At 41.1% G+C, this 21,008-nt stretch overlaps 1 protein-coding gene and 1 pseudogene across 8 annotated transcripts in view; both read right to left on the bottom strand.

Moving 5' to 3' along the window:
- dlec1 (DLEC1 cilia and flagella associated protein) overlaps positions 1-21,008 on the bottom strand; it is a 138,827-nt gene that overhangs the window by 81,750 nt on the left and 36,069 nt on the right. For all 8 annotated transcript variants that reach the window (XM_084702956.1, XM_084702958.1, XM_084702961.1 and 5 more), the window contains 3 exons: positions 12,086-12,196; positions 11,741-11,934; positions 10,069-10,250 (listed from right to left, as the gene is read on the bottom strand). In XM_084702956.1, the coding sequence (XP_084559082.1) occupies positions 10,069-10,250; positions 11,741-11,934; positions 12,086-12,196 (487 nt within the window). The remainder of the gene's footprint in view (positions 1-10,068; positions 10,251-11,740; positions 11,935-12,085; positions 12,197-21,008) is intronic.
- Positions 8,462-9,553, bottom strand: LOC146275345 (uncharacterized; annotated as a pseudogene).

Raw genomic sequence — 21,008 nt, 5'->3', positions numbered from 1 at the left:
TACCTTGTTGCTTGTAACTTTAAACTGCAAAAAACAACAGCATAATAACATAATGCACATAGATTGGATGTCGACAGTAGTGCTAGCTAAATAATCTCCCTGATTGTGTAAACACCACAGAGATGTTTTATTTGGTAGAAGTTTACATTCTGTAGGTTATGCATAGTGACTATAATACCAAAGGGCAAAGACATGAGTCAAATGGGATAATCTTCTCAAAGGGCACTGCACTCCACACCTAGCTAACCAAAAACACATCTGACCTGAGGCAAGGCTTGGTAATGAATGACTCTACAGTGTGAACATTGCCAGTTTAGTAAAAGCATTATTTGCCAGCTGGTAAAGCGTGTTTCAAAGCTATTCACATTCCTCCCAAACATGTATTATCGAACACATGTTTTCACATTTACTTTTACTTGTATGACCAGTGGATAATATCATATGGTTGAGAATGTCTATTGTGGTTTTATGTAGGCTATTAGCCTACTGTAACATTGGGACTCATTGGGATCCAAGTGTGGATGGTGGGTTAAGCAAGAGCAGTAGCACTTTGTGTAAAACGAAAGTTGCATTTGATAAAACAAATAGGTGGCCTCTCTAATACAACTAGCCTGACAGATAATTGGTGGCCAAGCAGCGAAGCTGCGGAGCCACTTAAGTGTTTCTACCTTTTCTTACCAGGTATTACTATTATTAGGATTCCTCCGTAAGTGCGTATGCGAAAGCGCATAGATTGAGGGGAAAAAAGTCAGAGAAGCATAAGGCAAAGTCTACCACTGAAGGGAACAGATCTGCAAATCCATCCAGAGAAAAGAGAATTGTTGACTTCCTCTGTCGAGATGAGAACAGTCGCTTACTGCCTGGGATAAAGCGATACAGTCACAAAAACACAAAAACAAACAGAGGTGTGTCTTACTTAAACCCTTGACTGAACTCCATCTTCAGTATAATTCTGAAATGGAAAAGTCCCACAGGCTGTCTTACAGACAATATATCCGATTGTAACACATTGTCCTCCGACACCACAACACGATACTTGCCGAGTATAACAGCGCAACAGATCAAACACAGGCAGGGATTCAGTAGCAACGCTAGCGCTAAATAAGTATTTAGCTGCTAGGCTCCATGACGCCGGGTAAGAAGGGCTCGTGAAACTGCTCACCAAAAGAATGAAGGGGCACCCACTTGTCTGGCAGATTAAGACATGTTCGTAGGAACCTAGCGAAAAATATCCTAAACTTTCCAAGACTTTTAGCTAGGTTTATGAAACCTAGCAAAAAATAGCCTCAACTTTCCTAGACTTTAAGCTACGGTACTAATGCAGAAGGAAAGCTGATATCGCTGTCTTACTAGAACGTCGTATCTATGCGTTGTTGCTAACGTGTGCACCCTATGAATTCAAAATTTGTAGGTCGCACATGCGCGAGTGCTTGTAAAAAATGCTCGCAAAATGCGACCATTTGGTCGCAGTCTGGAGTCTTGCCGCAGAGTGTGCATATCACTTTGGTTTTATTGGATTTTCCATCTTAGTTTTTTTGGAACACGAACTTCTCATCCAGAACTTGCAGATTGGGTGGAATTGTAGTAATATTACGTTAAATGCGTTAAACAAAAATAACGAATTAATCCTGTAATTTAATCATAACGCGTTAACGCGTTATTTTCCCCAACGCTATTCATTTGTATTGTATTATTTATAGATATATGTATATTTAGGAGGTTTACTTATTTAAGCTTAGTATAGATGTAATTTATGTTCTATGTACTTATGTTAGGCCTATGTAAATGCCAGGCGCTTGTGTTGTCTTAAGAATGTGCATCGGACAATAAAAGACTTGAACCTTAACTATATGAAAACAATATATATATGCTATATACAGACATATACCTACTATATGAAACACTCAATATTTAACTGATAAGAAATCTTCATGTTTGCTTTATCCAACATTTACCTTTCTACTTTCAACTCTGCTTGCTCATCGATCCACAAATCCTCAAAACTGCTCATAATTACAATGATAAAGTTTCCATAGTCAACAAGATAGATAGGTACTTAATTAACCCCCGAAGGACAATTATTGTGTCCAGACAGATAGCTAGAAAGCTCACGCAGTCCAGAAAATCTTTAATTGTTAAGTTGGATATTGTAGCTACAGCAGTAGCTAGCGATCTCAGTCACTGTATACAAATTTGATACACCATTACAATATACCGTTATTCGCTAACAATATCAACAGCAACAATATCGGGAACATCTCGTTCTTCAGTTCACAAGCATAATAATGAAATGTGTTATAATCATAATAATCATAAAACGTGTTCGTGGTTAAATGACATGGAAAATCCTGTTAGCTTCAATGGCTTGTTAAGGTTAAACTATCGCTAGCCAAGATCGACGTTATCCACCCGGAAGTAAGATATTTGTTGTTGTGACGTCAGGCTGAAATGTCCTATATCAAACTTATTTACGTTTTGGGGGGCTTTTTTTCAGTTAGCAGACGGTACTATTTGCATTGCAATTCCATCTGAAATACTGCCAGTGACAACGTTGTTACAGTAGCTTGTTTCAAAGGGGGTTACTTGTTTCAAAGGGTGTTCTTAATTAATTATGCAATATGAGTAGGCTAAATGCTTGAAAATATCACTAGAAGGGAAAACGGACCCACCTGCAACTGAAGCAAGCAAGCACACCCTACAATATCCCCAGAAATTGTACCCTCTCTAGTTATTATTATTACACATCTGTCATGTGAGTCTATGGCAGCCCCAACCACATGGTCAGAAGTTGTGAAATTTGGCACACTCTTTGGGACCAGTCCCCTCATCAATTTCACCATGTTTCATATCTCCCATTTCAACCATCTAGCGCCACCAATGGGTCAAAGTTTAAGTTGTGTTTACACATGTTACTTTTGAACCATATGCCCCATTGTCCAAAATGAGGTGGATTCCCTGGATCAAGACGAGTTCAACGCACTCTATGACATCATACCCAGTTCTATACATTCTCCGCCATTTTGAATGTAAAGGAAAAGCGTTTTTTCTCTACTACTACAATTCTTGTCGAATCTTCTTCAAAATTGCCACAGATGATCTTCAGACCAAGCCTCACAAAAGTTATCCCCTGGAGCTTTGATTTTCGCAACCATTTGTTAGTTACAGCCACATCAAAGTTATGTGGCTGAATTGATGTGGCCGCCATTTTTTTCGCTACCTCTCCTATAAGGTTTGTCCAATCTTCACCAAATTTGGCACAGATCATCTTCAGACCAAGCCTCACAAAATACGTCACATGTTTTTTTTATTATCTAAACCTTTTGACTGGAACAGCCAATCAAAGTCGTCAACGAATCAAAGTCGTCAACCAAGCCACCATAAAAGAAGTGAGGTCATATCTCAGCACCTCTTTACTGCATTGACACCAAATTTGGTATAGGGACTAGGGACACTGTTCTAAAGAGGTCCAAAATAGGTCATGCCATTTCACCTCTAGGTGGCGCTGCAATAAGCAAAAATGTGGCACCATTTATCTTCAGATCAAGCCTCATAAACCTTTTCACATTTCGGTAAAGCTGATCAAATTTGGCGATGAAGCCGCCAAAACAGGAAGTGAGATCATATCTCAGGAAATATTTGCTGAATCGACATCAAACTTGGTACAGGTGCTCAGGACCCTTTTCCAAAGAGGTCCACAAAAGGTTGTGTCATCTAACCGCTAAGGGGCAATCCTGTGTCTGACACATGTTAAATTGTGATACCAGCTGAATTGATGTGGCGGCCATTTTGAATGAATTAATTAACTGTTTTTGGTAAATATAAAATATTCACCTAATTTGGCACAGATTATCTTCAGACCACAATCACCTTGACATATCAAAATAGAACTGAATTACAGCTGTTAAAACTTTGGACAAATCATTTTTACCCAGTAACTGAAATCTGTGATTTCCAGCACTGAGAATAGCTCACTAGGATAAGTTGGTGTCCTGGCAATGTCAGAGGTTCGAATCCAGCCAAAGCTGACAAGCTTGTCATGTCTCTGATTCTCTGTTTAGCGAGACTGTAAGCCACTGCAGAGGAAGCCAGGTACACCGCAGAAACTAGATGTTGAAAGTTTCTTCTGGGTCATCTGACCTGCTTGGCCACCACATTGCTGCTTGCAGCTATATATTTTTTTCTTTTTAAATTTTTGTACCATGGAAGTCAATGGCAGCCCCTAGAATCATATGCTAACACTCATTAAGGACAGTCACTTCTATACTAACACCAAGTTTCATGTCTCCCATTAGACCACTCTAGCGCCACCAATGGGTCAAAGTTGGACTTGTGTTTACACACGTAACTTTTGAACTGTATGCCTGATTTTCAAAAATGAGGTACCTTTGGATTCCCTGGATTAAGACGAGTTCAACGCACTCTATGGCGTCAATTTCCGGTTGTATAGATTTTCTGCAATTTCCAAGGCTACTCCTCCTACAATTTTTTTCTAATCTTCACCAGAATTTACACAGATCATCGCAGAGCAATCTTCATTCAGGTATTACTTTTTTATTAGATTTTTAAAACCGATTGTCCGGTACAGCCAATCAAAATCAGCAAAAAAGCAACCAATCAGGAAATTTGATCAAATCTCGGCAAATCTTTGAGATGTCAACAACAACCTTGCTATTTTGACTTGGAACCTTCTTCTGAGGATGACCACACAATATGGTGTCATGTGATCACTGGGCGTGGCCGCAGGAATAAAAAATGTGTTTTGGCCAATAACTATTGATTTGTTTGCCTTTATTCAGTGATTCCTTTGTCTCATGATATCTTGGGACATCCCGTGTGTGACTCACAATAATTTGTGATAATAGCCGAATTGATGCGGCCGCCATTTTGAAATAATTGAAAAACTTGAGATTATCTTCAGACCAAGCCTCACAAAACCTATCATTCGCAGTACTCCTATTGTCATCATGCACGAAATGTAGAGGGACGTAGCTTCATCTTGCTCTCCGTTCACCGACTTTCTCGAAATGTTGATGTTGTTGTTGGTAGTGGTGAAGAGGTCAAGCGGAAAGGGCTGTATCACCACTAGCTGTAATGAAAACAGCGCCACGTATCGTACTAGAATATGACATGCTTTCGGCCAATGATTCGGTTTATTCACTGCCATATATATTCGGATAATAGCAATCACCCCAAAAAATTGCATTATCCGAATAAAGCTAGATTCGAATTGATACCATCATTTAAACGCAGTGAGTGTCTACTCAAATCCAGTTACCCAACATTCCAAGCATACTTACAGCTCAAGAAACATGTAATTTAAACTACTGTTACGTTCACACACTCTTTGTACAGAATATGGGCATTCATTGCAGCCAGATGTAAGAGATTGTTAGATGCTCATTCAGGGTATATGCATGAATCCTGAAGTCAATTTCAATACATTTTTAAGACTTTTTGAAGACCTTCTCAAAATATTTTAAGACCTCATCGCCACTTCAAGTTCTAATCTGCATCAAACCTTTAACTTAATAAACAGTTGTAGTTTGAAAATAAATCTACAGAGCACAACCATACAACAGAACTCAGATAAGCTAGGAAGAAACAAAGCTCGAAATAATAAATTAAAGCAAAGGCATGGTTTATTAAAATATTTGAATGTTTGAGTTCAGTGAGTGGTGATTCACCGCAGTATTGAGACACCCGATAACCTCTGCGCGCATCGTTGATGTGCCGCCCATAGCCATCCTGATGTCGACATACGATGGGGCAGGGATCGCAATTGTAGCTGTTTTGACGAGTTCAGCTGTTGTGTTGGGTAGTGGTGTCGCTGGTGGAGCACAGAAACTGGCGATGGACAACTGCGGCTGCTCTCTGTAGCCTTGTGGCTAGCACCGTGCATGTGGGACTTGACAGCGTTGATGCCCATCGAGGCTATGCTAATCTTCTTTTTACAATAACAGTAAGTCTCACAGTTGTTTTCAGTGACAGGCTTCAGCCATTGTATAAACTTATCCTTCTCCAACCAAGAGTCTGCAAATTTACATTTCCCCATTTCAGAGTCTGTTTCGCGACATGTGGAGGGCGACACATCACCTAACCGCGCATTTCATTAAATACGTGACATGCTCGTTGACCGAGCACGTTGTTGTTTATACTAGTCATGGGGCGGAAAATAAATATATTCATGCATACTTTTTGGAGTCTAACTCTTTGGACAAACCTTGAACAAAATGTAACACCTCATAAAATCAGGATTAAGACTTTTAAGGGCCTTAATTTTCCCAAAATGGATTTATTAACTTTTAATACTTTAAGATCATTTACTCATTTTTAACTCTTGATATTTCAAAAATGCTATTGTGAGCCATATTGAGTGGGCTGTTATTGTTAGGCAGGTAAGGGGGACTTGTGAAGGAGGAAGTCGTTGCGAATAGAGTGGAGACAATAAAGTGTGGCCGGCTGAAACGAGGATTCACAGAGCCCAGTAATCTGTGTGTTTATTATAATTTATAAGCCTTCGAGAACGATCGGTTACACTATTGTGAATCCAATCCTCATAGCAGCCCCCGTGCATGCCGTCATCTCCTTTTATTAGGCCTACCTTATCATAGCCTAAATGGTTTAGCCTACCATTTGCAAAATAGTTCGCTCATCTGTGAATATGCAAAATGCATTCAATACTTTCTCCGCTTTACGCAACATATTAGCATTTTAGATTACAATAATTTTTCCCACTATGTCATGAATAAAGAATTAAGCTTACCAGTCAATCCACAAAACGCCCATGTGAATGCACATAATTTGCATACATTTTTGTGTCGTCATTTTGTACATAATTATAGACGATATATAAATTATACATATTTAGCTAGATATATCTTGTTTAGGCTGTATAGCCTTTGTCTGAATTACAGACATGTGCAAGGGAACCCTTGCGACATCTGTTGATAGTCGCTCTGGATAAGAGCGTTTGCTAAAATTGACTAAATGATAGAAAGGCGAATTGCAGCCTCAAAAGGCTGGGAAAAAATGGCTGACTGTGCAATTCAGAATCAGATTCAGAATGGGTTTCATTCGCCATGAAAGTTTGCACAGACAAGGAATTTGCTTTAGTAGGAAGGTGCATACATTAAACATATAGGACTAACTATTTCTAAGGGTACATAACTAGCAATAACTAAGTGGAATTTGAATTAAAGTAACATGTACAATAAAATATTAAGTTTTTACTATATCAAAATACAAATATTACAAAAAATACAAATTGTACAATATGCAAATTGTGTGATGCAGTGCAAAAAGCAATGTGTTTAAAGGACATTTAGTCATAAAAGTCAGTGTGAACCCTTGGCCTTGTTGAAGAGGCCAACAGCGGAAGGGAATAAACAGTTTGTGTGGCGTGAGGTATTGGTCCTGATGGACCGCAGCCTTCTGCCGGAGGGGAGTGACTGAAACAGGGAGTGTCCAGGGTGGGAGGAGTCGGCCACAATATTCCTCGCTCGCCTCAGGGTCCTTGAAGTGTGCAGGTCCTCGAAGGTAGGCAGATTGCAGCCAATCACCTTCTCAGCAGAGCGGATGATACGCTGCAGCCTGCTCTTGTCCTTGGCAGTGGCAGCAGCGTACCACATGGTGATGGAGGAGATGAGGATGGACTCAATGATGGCTGAGTAGAAGTGCATCATCATTGAATTTGGCAGGTTGAGTTTCTTCAGCTGCCGAAGGAAGAACATCCTCTGTTATGCTTTCTTGATGAGGGAGCCAATGTTCAGTTCCTACTTGAGGTTCTGGTAGAGGAGAGTGCCCAGGAATCGGAAGGACTCCACAGTGTTGACTGGGGAGTCACACAGGGCGATGGGGGTGAGTGGGGCTGTATTCTTCCTTAAGTCCACAACCATCTCCACTGTCTTAAAAGCATTGAGCTCTAGGTTGTTCTGGCTGCACCAGGTCACCAGGTTGGCCGCTTCCCACCTATAATCAGACTTGTCTCAGAGATCAGAGATGAGCCCAATAAGGGTGGTGTCGTCCGCAAACTTCAGGAGTTTGACAGACGGATGACTGGAGGTACAGCTGTTAGTGTATAGAGAGAAGAACAGAGGAGAAAGAACGCAGCCCTGAGATCAACTGGTGCTGATGGACCAGGAGTCAGGGACTTGTTTTCCCAGCTTAATGCACTGCTTCCTGTCAGACAGGAAGTCTGCGATCCACCTGCAGGTGGAATCAGGAACGTTCAGCTGGGAGAGCTTGTCCTGAAACAGGGCGGGGATGATGGTATTGAAGGCAGAGCTGAAGTCCACGAATAGGATCCTAGCGTAGGATGCTGGGGAGTCCAGGTGCTGTAGGGTGAAGTGGAGGGCCATATTAACTGCGTCGTCGAAAGACCTGTTGGCTCTGTAGGCAAACTGCAGTGGGTCCAGTAGAGGGTCTGTGATGGATTTAAGGTGTGCCAGCACCAGGCGCTCGAAAGACTTCCTTACCACACAGGTCAGAACGACGGGTCTGTAGTCATTATGTCCTGTTGGCCTGGACTTTTTGGGCACAGGGATGATGGTGGAGGACTTGAGACTTGAGGCTGGCACATGGCATGTCTCCAGGGAGGTGAAGGGTCCTGAATGGAGAGTGTCATCACTGAGTTGGTGGGGGAGGGAAGGGATAGTTCAGGGCAGTCCAATTGTCTTTCAAAACGACAGAAGAACTCGTTCAGGTTGTTGGCCAGACAAGAGTTTTTAGTGGAGTCGGGGCTCTGGGCTTGAAGTTGGTAATCTGCCTGAGCCCTCTCTAGACAGAAGCATAGTCGTTAGCAGAGAACTGTCGCTTCAGTCTCTCTGACTACAGTCGTTAAGCCTCCCTCACAACCTTGCTAAACCTGTTCTTCGACTCCTTGAATCTGTCCTTGTCCCCACTCCTAAACGCGGCCTCTTTGTCCAGCCTCAGCCTTCTGAGTTAAGCTGTAAACCAAGGTTTGTCGTTGTTGAAGCTCACCCTGGTGCGTGTTGGTATACAGCAGTCCTCACAGAAGCTGATGTATGATGTCACAGCCTCTGTGAGCCCATCCAGACTATTGGAGGCAGTCATGAACATATCCCAGTCAATTGAGTCCAAGCATGCCCACAGATCCTCCATAGCCTCACTGGTCCACTGTTTCAATGTCCTCCCAGCAGGCTTACAGCACTTTAGCTTCTGTCTGTATGCAGGAATCAGGTGGACCATGGCGTGGTCTGAGTGACCCAGTGCTGCTCGGGGAACCGCAGGGTATGCTTTACTGATTGAAGAGTAGCAGTGATCCAAAGTGTTTCCTTCTCTGGTAGGGCATTTGATGAATTGTCTGTATTTGGGGAGTTCTTGAGTGAGATTGCCTTTGTTAAAGTCGCCTAGCACAATAACCAAGGAATCCGGATTTGCATGCTCCACACTTAATATCGGGCTGGCGAGCACACGCTGAGCCTCGTTGGCGCTAGCCTGGGGGGGCATGTAGACGCCGAACAGTATGAATGAAGCAAACTCAAGTGGCGAGTAAAAAGGTTTACAGTTAATAAGAAATGATTCCAGATCAAGAGAACAGTGACGCAGAATCACTGTCACATCTTCACACCAGCCACTGTTAATTAAAAAAACATACCACCGCCTTTCGTTTTGCCAGAAAGCAAGGAGTCACGATCCGCTCTCAGCAGTTTGAAACCTGCTAACTGTAGTGCAGAGTCCGGGATCAGTTCACTCAGCCATGTCTCCGTAAAGCACAAAATGGAAGATGAATGAAAGTCTCTGTTTTCCCACACCAGTAGCTGAATGTCGTCCAGTTTGTTGCTCAGCGAACGCACGTTGGAGAGATAAACTTAACAGAAGTGAATATGACGGATTCATTGTGGACAGAGAAGCGATAGTCAGACGCTCGCATTCAGTTAGGACACGGTGTAAGTAGCATGTCTTTGTATTGTTTTGTTGATTATTGCTTGTCGTAAAGGCTCAGTTAAAAAACTAATTGAGTCTCCATAGTTCCAGCATTATTTATTTTTACTGATATATATGTGGTTTACAGAATATATGAGACAATACCAAAAAACACCAACATACCTTTCTGCCGCCACATGTTTTTCCCCCTGTAACATCTTGTCCACCTTCCCTGGCAGGATAAGGGATTTGCCGCCTTGCCGCGCATGGGGAGAAAGGTATCTAGGGTCGCACAAAAAATTGCAGCGATCCTTCAGTTTTTGCAGAGTGATCATCTCCTCTGTCTGGCTCTTAGTGCTGGCCCCCTGTAAAATGAAGGGTAAACATTTTTAGTGGCTTTTGAAAACCCAAGACAATCATAAAAATGTTTTAGGCCCATATGACAGATGTTCTCTATCTTAAAAAATGTACAGCTCTGGGAAAAACTTTTTTAGACCACTACACCTTTTCTGCACCTTTTCTCTCAATTTTTTCCAGAGCTGTATGTACCCCCATGAGGCGAATTACTATGCACCCCTAGCCATGCAGTGCATTATTTTATTCAACTCCACCTATTTATTTTGTTTTACAAATATAGCTTATTGGGCAACTAGTCCCTTTAATTGTTATCAGGTTGCTAGACATGATCAAATAGATAGGCCAAATCCCAATACTCCCCTTTACCCCTTCGTTTTGCGCCTTCCCGTGAGAGCTAGTGGTGTCCCAATACTCTTTTGGAGCTAGGGCTCCTGGAGTAGGGCTAAGACGAAGGGGCATACACCCATTTAAACCAAGTAAGATTGGGAGCTTACTTGAAACCTGGGGCTATGTGAATACTGCGCGACCGGGAACAATGGCGGCCAGATCATCCAGAGAGTCGGATAAATATAATATTTTCGGCTTAATTAGTTGATAAAAAAATATGTCTTGTTTTGTGGTATACACAGTCCTGTACATATATATATATATATAAAAATCGCTAGTTTGGTACGCTAATGTTACAGATCTGATTTGCATAAAAGTCCCGCATTTCTCTGACTAGCATGTCTACAGTTTTAAGTAAACTCCATTAGCAGCTAATTTTGTTTGATATCAGTGCATAACACTACTTGCTTAGGAGATTGATTTTTTAAGGGGCAAGGGCTACATATCCCTAAGAAATGGGACGCCACTTGGTTACAGGTATGTCATCTAGCACGTATCGATATCTCCAAAGCAAGTAGTTATGCACTGATATCAAACAAAATTCGATATGTAGCCTTTACCCCTCTGTTTCAAGGGCCAACGGCTAGGGGTAAACGGGAGTATTGGAATTTGGCTTTAACACGTATTTGTGATGGAATTTCTAAAAGAAAGGATTCGCAACATTTCCTTCTAGTGAAAGACGATCCATAGATACAAGGTGTTACGGTGACTTCTAACAACACATCATGAATCTGGATGATGTTGCCTAAACAAATAATTTGCTTGTGGGCACATTCATTTGGAAATCAATCATCCAAATTGAAATATTCACATTTTACATTGCCGATGCTAATTCACCTAAATAGGATAGCCAGTACATTATGACAATAAAACCCAGGAGTTTAAAAACACATGTGTAGACCTGTTGATTATCACACATCATAGGCCAGGGCTCGAAATTGGCACCTGCCAAGCGCCAATGGCGTGTAGATTTTTGTGCTGGCGACTAAATTGTGTCCAATGCTCCGCCATTTGGCGGTGAAATTGCCAACTACAGCTCCCGATTACCGCGCATTAACTAAACAAAATTCAATTATCATAATTCAATAAGACTTCCTCTTCTGTTTCTCACCTCCTTTGTTTTGCACTTGGCAAAGCAGCTGACAGAGCTGGAAGTTTGGGTCAGGGTAGTCTCTGACTCTTCCAGCAGACTCCGGACAGTTCTATCTGTAGACAGGATCACTGTGAAGTCATCATTCTGGGGCCGGTTGCATACATGCTTGTTGTAGACCATGGTTGGATTAGTAAAACCACGTGTGGACTTTGCTAGGGTGGGAGAGAGTTGGGTTTAGTTTTTATTCAAAGTTAGGGTGCAATTAAATATAAATCACTTATTGTGTTAAATTGTCTGTACCATATTAGGCATGGATCCAGTTTGAATTATATATGAATTATATGTTTTGGTGTTGAAAGTCACCTCTTGGTGCTTTCCCCAGTGGGGCTTGTTCTACCATGTAGTCCTGTGGACAGATCAGGTTGTTGCTTGCAAGGACTCCATTGTTCACACACCACTTGAATGTGGATTTGACTGTAAAAAGAAATGAACACTCTTTTCCTCAAAACATACTTTGAAATAGATGATGACATTAACATGACATCAGAAATGTGCTAGCCCACCAATACAGACTCCAGAGTTGTCTGAATGCAGGATCTTACGAATGAATGGTCTTCTCTCTACACTTGGAAGATTAAATCGACAGGATGACAATCCCTCATGAAGTTATGATAGCCAAATAAACAGTGCGAATATTGCAAAGTATTTTCTCCTTGCCTCAGGCAGTGACAAACGGGCCATAGGTGACATTAAAGTTAGGGCTGCAATGATTAGTTGACATTATCAACGTTGACAATAAAACATTTACGACAAATATTTCTGTTGTCGACAAATCGTTTGATCTCATAGGACCTATTTTAAGTGCCTGCAATAACGTGATTTGGTCAGTGAGGCGCTGTAGCGCCAGCGCTAAAATGTCAGCGTGCAAACGGAGCAAAACAAGTCGTGTCACTAAAAATCCTGTCATCCGTAAGGTGTGCAAGGCGGAACTTGCTTTCCACAACGTGCATGCTGGAACATTTAAAAAGGACGAGAGGAGATGGAAACAGTGAGAAGTGAGTGTGCTCCAGCTGAAACTAAGCAAGATGGCTAGTTAGCGACACCAGTTGATAAAAACCCATTACGCAGTATTTCACGCATACTAACACCGTAGCAACATGTTCACAGACAGCAGTTAGACATGCATTACAGACATAAAGCTAGGAATGTAAACAAATCTCTTAAATTAGGCAGCAGCATTAAGAGCTTCATTTGTAAGACAACAAATGTTATGTTCAATGAAAAACAGTAAGTAATTGGACAAAAAGATTGGCCTGTTCAGTTGGCTCAAAGTGCAATAAAAATATATATTTTTCAAAAGCTGCAGTGATTTCCTGGTTTTATTTTTTTGTTAGAATAAGTATAACCCAATGTTTTAACAAATTGCAAAAGCTGAATAATCATTCAAAGCCTACTGATTAATCATCAAAACAATTATGATTAGTCGACTGATCGTTCTAATAATCGTTTGTTGCAGCCCTAATTAAGTTAGATATATTTTACAGTTAAAATTAACATTCGCAATGTATTCTTTATTGATGTTCCATCTATATACAGTCTATGGTCAAAACACAAGGCTGATGAGACAGATCATCACATTTACCTTTAAAGTTCATAAACTATGAACAATTTTCACAAGTGTTGCAATCTGTTTGTCGGGTATATGGTAGCGAAATGGGAAAACAACATTCTCAAATGAGCACTGGATATAGGGTAGATAGAAAACAAGATTTTGGCCAAGGCTAACCAACTGCCAAATAATTCCAGACTTTGTGGAACACCGGTAGCAAACGTACTGATTCGAAGATTCAGCAAGCCTAAGTTAACCTGAATATAGAATGCCGCCTGACAGGCATCGGAAGTTTCAGGTCCACCTCCTTTTCTTTGCTTAAAAACTAGCGACTACTATATAAAATAAAACTATTATACTAGTACTAGTATATTTTACTATATAAAATAAACATTTAAAGTCTGTTTGCATGTAGACACTTGCCCCTTAATTCTATCAAATAATGTTTGCAATACATTGATAAAAATGATGAATATACTGTTTATAAAAGTTAAGTTTTTGCGGCTTTTGCTACCTTGCATAAAAGGTCAGCCCAAAAAGGAGACATATCGCAAATAAAAATTATGTTTTCTTCCAAACAAGGTATCTTTAGTCATTTTAATATTTGAAGAAATGTTGAAAATCCTATAAGAACGCATAGAAATCTTAACGTTCTATTGAGAAAAAAGTAGTGCACAGTGACGCAGTCAGTGGCACACAAACACACACAGACTCCCGGAATTATAGATAGGGCACAGTGCGAGCATTCACAGCACAAAATAAATGCATCTTCCCTCTAAATTCAACACACAATATCCTATAATGACAAAGTGACAAAAGTTTGTTTATATTTTTTATAGATTTGCAGAAATTAAGTACAAAAACATAACATGTACATAAGTATTCACGTCTTTGCTCAATACTTTGTTGAAGCACCTTTGGCAGCAATTACAACCTTTTACAACCAAGTCTTTTTTTGGGTCAGTTTTTCCCATTCTACTTTTTGACAGTTTCTTCCATTATTCTTTGCAGGACCTCTCAAGCTCCATCAGGTTGGATGGGGAGCGGGTTTAAGTCTCGGTTCTGGCTGGCCCACTCAAGGACATTCATAGATAATTCACATTCCCGAAGCCACTCCTTTGTTATCTTGGCTGTGTGCTTTGGGCCTTTGTCCTGTTGGAGGACGCTTGTGAATCAGGCCAAATAATTCAATCTTTGTTTCATAAGACCAGAGAATTTATGCTGGGGACACTCCACAGGATAATCGAGCTGATTTCGGCCCTTCCGACAATCCTAGGTAACATATTTCCCAATTATCTTGATGGTTCCGCAGATTTTATCAGATGTTCCCTTGGTGTGAGGTGTGTTAAGAGCGACCACACACTGTAGGAGCAAAATGGCTAAATCTAGGCTTTTTTGTCCTCATGTTTGTGGTCTCTCACAGTTTGAAAATCTTATAAGATCTTATAAGAAAAAAATCATATAGTGTGTCCCCAGCATTAGTTTCCCATGGTCTGAGGAGTGACTTCCGTCTGGCCATTCTTCCATACAGGCCTGGGTTACCTCTCCACAGAAAAATGCTGGAGCTCTGTCAGAGTGACCATCGGGTTCTTGGTCACCTCCTTGACTAAGGCCCTTCTCCCTCAATCGCTCAGTTTGGCCTGGCAGCCAACTCTCGGAAGAGTCCTGGGGGGTATTCCAGAAAGTGTGTTTAGTGAAAACTTTTTGTTGTTTAACCCTGAAAATAGGCATACTCCAGGTTTTCTGTTCCAGAAATAGAGGTAATGAAAACTTTTGGTAAGGGTTAAAGGTAACTTACTCTGTGATCCTAACCTGCTCACTGGCAGGTTTTCCATGACAAACTCTGCGTTTCTACCTATCCCTTCCCACTTTCTGAACCTGATACAGTTGTCAGATATGTGATGTCCTTTCTTGGTTCAGCCAACTGATCTAAAAAAAATAGAGGATTTTAAAGGGGCAATTGACTGGGTTTTTGGGGTATTTCACACTGTTCCTTAAGATCTCCGAATAGGGTATGTAACATTGGTTGGGTTGAAAATGGCCCGGGTGCTGTTCTATGCCCACTGACAGATCCTCTGAAATGTTCCCGGGAAAAACACTAGCTTTTCTCCTTTTATGGTATGCTCATTAATATTTAGATAAGCTGCGCGCTGATTGGTTGGTTTTCAACGAGTGAAGCTGGGGAGCAAAAACGCAACACGGCCAACAGCAGCACTCACTGATAAACCCAAGTTGGAGACTTGAAATAAAAACGCGCAAATACATCTATTGCGTCTACACAACACTGTTTTCAACAGATTGACTATATATCATTTGAAATGATAACATTACTTGTTTCCACTTCTGTTGTTGAAGCAAACTGGATTAACTTGGGTGGGTAGAACGTTAGGCTACAGCTTAGCAACCAAACCATATAGTGATTCTACTCGGCTTCAGTTAGCTAGCTAGCTCTAAATAACTTGCTGAAAAATAACATGACAAAGATCTGGAAAAACATGCATCGTGAATTGTAGATTTACATTACACAGGTTATTTATTTGAATGAAACACAGTCAAGAACATGAATCAACGTTAGCCCCATTGCCAATAAACTAGGCTAAATTATCACACATTCTACCTATGCTCTTGCGTTAGCGAGCTAAACTTGTTTTCATGCCTACATCTAGGTCTAGGTGTTACTAGTAACAGTTACTAGCAATGCTAACGTATCCTGTATCAAGCACCTGCCTTTCTCCAGTTGTTTCAAATAGATTATCTAGACAGGCGTTAGCAATAAGCCAGACTGCTGTTCGTTTTCTGGCTATTTTTCGGAAGCTTCCCTTCTAATGCCGACTACAGCTAGTCTAGCTAGAGTCATTGGATGTGTGTAGAAACTTATTTAACATTCTACCTGGTATGCTATATACAGGAAACGTTAGCATTGCTAATAACTGTTAGCACAACATCATACTGTCCTAAGGCTTATAGCTTGCGGTTGCAATGAGCATACGGTCGGAACAGCACCTCTTTCCAGGTTCAGCTTCCTAGCAAATCCTGCTTGAAATTGTCCAAGGTTGTCAAAACTGTCTTGGGTGAAATGTTCAGAGCAAATGAATGATTGAGTGTCGAACTTCGCTGGGATCTTCTCATTGACAACAGCAGCCATGCCTGTTGAATGTTTGGCTCCTTGGGAAGACTGTGAGTGTTAGCCTTCCCTGTAGGCTGTACAGCCTGGAACACAGCATTTACGACCGTGGTCCATTTTCAATATCCTTGTTATAATTCAAAACGTTCTTCTTTGTAATTCCTTATAAGTAGCCTACAAAGAGCAGCGCGCAGCTAAACTAGTATCGTAGATAGACGCTACCTCGGGCTGGTCTGGATGTAAATTCTGGGGCGTGACAAAGATACAGACCAGAGCCAAAAAGGGCGGTCACCGGCCCTACGTAGGACCGGTAGCTTTGTTGAAAAGCTAGCGTTTTACAGCCAATTTTTTTCTTTTTGAGATTTGAATAGGAAAGAGGTGTCAATGGACTTTGATATTCACGGTATGTTCATTTTACCCACTGTCGTTATTCAACTATGACAAGGTAAAATCGGTTTTGCAGTCAATTGCCCCTTTAAGACTGCGATTCAATGTGCTTGGATTATGAGTGAAAAATACCCCCAAAAAGCTGATTTGAAGCCTAAATAATGTTCAAAGTCTATGAAGTTCAACGTCTTTAGCGAACTATTCCTCTGCTGATAAACAATACGAATGGTAACAAATACATTGTAAAAAGACACACTGTGTTGAGTAATTTTTGTTGGCAAGTAGCCGTGTAATAAGCGGGATAATTTATAGAACGCCGATCATTATGGGGGAAATAATTGCCTTCAGGGCGAAACTAAACCCCTCCGTTTTGTGCTGTTCACCCTGTCGGGTCTATATCCCATACATAAGAAATGTTCTAATTTCCTGCGCTTTCAAACAATCAGTAGTGTGGATAGCAACGGCAGCTAGCTTGCCTCTAGCAAACTGCTTTTGAATTAGCCATGTCCCCCTAAATTAATATCGAACTTATTTACGTTTTGGGGGGCTTATTTTCTGTTAGCAGACGGTACTATTTGAATCGCAATTCCATCTGAAATACTGCCAGTGACAACGTTGTTACAGTAGCTTGTTTCAAAATGGGTTCCTTGTTTCAAAGGCTGTTCTCAATTAATTATGCAATATGAGTAGGCTAAATGCTTGATTGAAATATAAAATATCACGAGAAGGGAAAACGGACCCACCAGCAACAGAAGCAAGCAAGCACACCCTACAATTTCTCCAGAAATTGTACCCTCTCTTGTTGGGGTGTGCTTGCCTTCGGCGAGCACAAACCATTGTTATCTCACATATATATTATGCTGTTCAGCATTCTCACAACTGTTTTTCAACTTCTCAGTTCTTCTGCCGTTTTTTGGCCTTTAACTAGTCCTGCATACTTTCACCGATTCCTACAATTTTTGTATCAAAACGTTCAGCTCCTTCAGGAGATGATGGCTATGACTTCTGGTATTCCTAACTTTTATACGTTTTAAATAATTAAGGTTTTTGTGCAAATAAAAAATGTAGGTCCTTCTTGATTTTTATGATTGAGCAGCCAACAGAGTGGCACACTGCTGGCTGCTCTTTTTCTGATATTCAACTAAACCAAATTCCTCTGACGTTCATATAGTTTAACTTACAGAAACAAGTTATACCTTAAAATGTAGGAAAACTTGTCCTCTTTCAGCCAATGTAACTACTAAAGAGCTCACATTGACAGATTTTCAGCTTTGAGCCTTGAAGCGAGAGCAGCCTTTCAAATTCTCTCACTAACTTCAATAGAGAGGTGGGTAAAATTCGTCAGAGAATTTTCGAAAGTAGACGTGTTTTTAAACTGCCGGTAGAGTCGTATTTCTGATCGCACAGACATATAAAGGACATGTCTGGTTTCGGGAGAGTCTTGGGTCTCGGAAAATATCCTAATTTTTTGGATTGGACGTATAGTTTTGCGTCTAGGTTAACTTGTTTGAGGTGTGGATGCTAGCTAAATGTGTCATTCTCTCTGCCCAGCTCGTTAGCGATTACAGCTGCTCCATTGCCGTGGCAACCAAACAGACACGCACCATGAAAGCAGAATTGGGTAACGTTTTGGAAACTGCCAAAAGAGTTGTATTTCTGACCGCACATACACATAGAGGATATCAATGGCTTCGGCAGAGTCTTGGGTCTCGGAAAATATCCATAATTTTTGGATTGGACGTATAGTTCTGGGTCTAGGTTTAACTTGTTTGAGGTGTGGATGCTTGGCAAATTTCTGTTATTCTCGACGAACCAATAAAGTTCATCATTCATCAAACCCGATTACTAGCAATTGTCGGTTTATGCCAATAATACAATTACTCCGTTTACATGTGTAATTAGTTCAGTCAAGACAATCACGTATTAGATTTGAGCATTTATTGTTACATGACATGGACATGTAGATTTACTTTGGCGGAGTGGATGATCTAAGGGAAGCACTCCTTGCCTCCTCAATGCAACACATACATACATGACATATGATGCAGGGAGCAATAGAGATATAATCCCACTGTTGGATAGACATACAGACAGCATGGGGGAGAAGGGGACGGTGGAGGGTGGCAGCAGCACTGATCATACAACGACCGGGGTGAGTGTGTGCATATCCGTGCGTCTTTTAAAGACGCCTTATCGGATGTGGCCCAATGGATATGCGCTGCTAACATGGGTGTATTAGTGGGTGGAGGAAGGAAGGTGGAGTAAGACGCCTTACGTCCCCGATCACTGACTGACGCGCGCTGCCCAATTGCCCTGCCAGAACTAGCTGCGCTTATTTTGGCGATTACTCAATAAACACGTCTACATGATTCTTTTTTATTAATCGTTGTATGCTCCACGGACGAAACTTGCACCATCATCCTTCTGCAACAAAATGTCGCCGTGTCTTCTTGTATCGGCCCTACTGCTGTATGTTTGAGTCCTACTAAGAAAGCCGAGTAAATGCACTCAATGGTATGGCTATAATTTCAGCTGTTAAAACGATAACACGACTAGCTAGCCTACTTCTTCTCATATTTAACAGTTCAGCTTTCAGCTTCTCCCGCATTGTAGGGTATTTTCGCTCTTAGCTTTGTTAGATCATGCAGTTCAGCTTCCACACTGCCTCTTTTGTGTGACTCACAAAAAAAAAGCTTAAAAAAAAAAAGCTTCCTCCTCTTTCAAACTTAACTACTTCAGCATACTTTCAGTCCTCCTCTTTCAAACTTAACTACTTCAGCATACTTTCAGATAGAGACACCATTCAACCTTTAAAATGTTCACAAGACATTCAGCTTATAACTTTCTAAAAAATTCTCTCTATTTTCAGCTTTTTCAGCATGGTCAGCTATCCTCATTCAGGTTTTCAGCATTCTCACTGCTGTTTCGCAGGAACAGCCTTTTCTAGTTATTATTTATTTTTGCCCCCCTAAAACTTTGTCAATATTTGGACTACATACACAATGCCTGTGTCAAAATGTTTGTCTTGGTCTCCATTAAGTTGCTTGTATTTGGATTTATGTTCCGTTGCACAGTTTAGGAGGTTACAACGTTTTTGTGGGGTGTTGGGAAAATTGAAGATGTAACACATTTATCCTGTATAAGAATGATTCTGTGTTCAGCATTCCTTGTGTGTAGAGAGAGGCCTACCCCCAAATCTGACCTTTGGGGAACACGAGGCATATGTAAACACTGGTGACCTGGGCTGACCACTCTCTCTTACTGGAGAGGCCATAAAAGATGTCTGGCCTTATCTGTGTTGGGTGAATCATGTGGTCAAGCTTACAGGGGTCAAAAGCACACACACTCAAACGCGCACGCACACACGCCTGCGCCAGGTCTATGCAAGGAGCCAATGAAGAAGAGCAATGGAACATTTGCATGCCTTTGTCTTAACCAATGACTGTAAAGAGCAGTTCTGCTTAAATAGATAGCTAGCACAACATGCTAGCGGACAAACTTTGTAGCACAATGGCGTGTGATGTTTTTGTCTCCTTGTGGGCCGGCCGCAAGTAATAAACTTTCTTAAACTTGTTCACCGACTGACTGTGCAATGCTTGATAGATTAATATTTCTGACACAATGGTCCTTCAATAGCCGGATTCCAACATCCATTCCACCATCCAGAACCCAAGAACCAAGAATTAAAATCGTGCAGACGTGCATGACGATGGAGAACCTCGCAGCGAATATGGCTGTTTAAAAAGAGGCCAATTTTTTTTGGGGGGGGGGGATGGTGGAAAGGTGACGGATTTCTGGACTAGCCAAGAGGCACAGCTTTCGATGGACAAGGTAAGAATGAAATTGTATATATATATATAGTCAAATTTTGTGTTCCAAATTGATTTAAAAATTCCATAGTGTAGTCGTTAAAGGTACACTCTGGTCCCTATCAGCTAAGATCTGGTTAAAGCCCAGTGCAGCGAGTAGGGCGTCATATTTACTGAGACCCGTGATCTGTGACGTATTAGGAGCAGAAAGATCGGTGAAGTAAATAGACTGTAGGTTTTGCTAAGAAATGGCGTCGGGAGATCCGGGAAACAGAATCAGTTACGGCCTGACCGACCAGTACTGAGATATTTGAAATATATCTGAGTATGGTGGTAGTTAAATACCTAACCAAATGG

This window comes from Hypomesus nipponensis, chromosome 8, assembly GCF_054491055.1.
Source record: "Hypomesus nipponensis isolate SF chromosome 8, ASM5449105v1, whole genome shotgun sequence".
Lineage (NCBI taxonomy): Eukaryota > Metazoa > Chordata > Actinopteri > Osmeriformes > Osmeridae > Hypomesus > Hypomesus nipponensis.
This window is presented reverse-complemented; position numbering and strand designations above follow the sequence as displayed.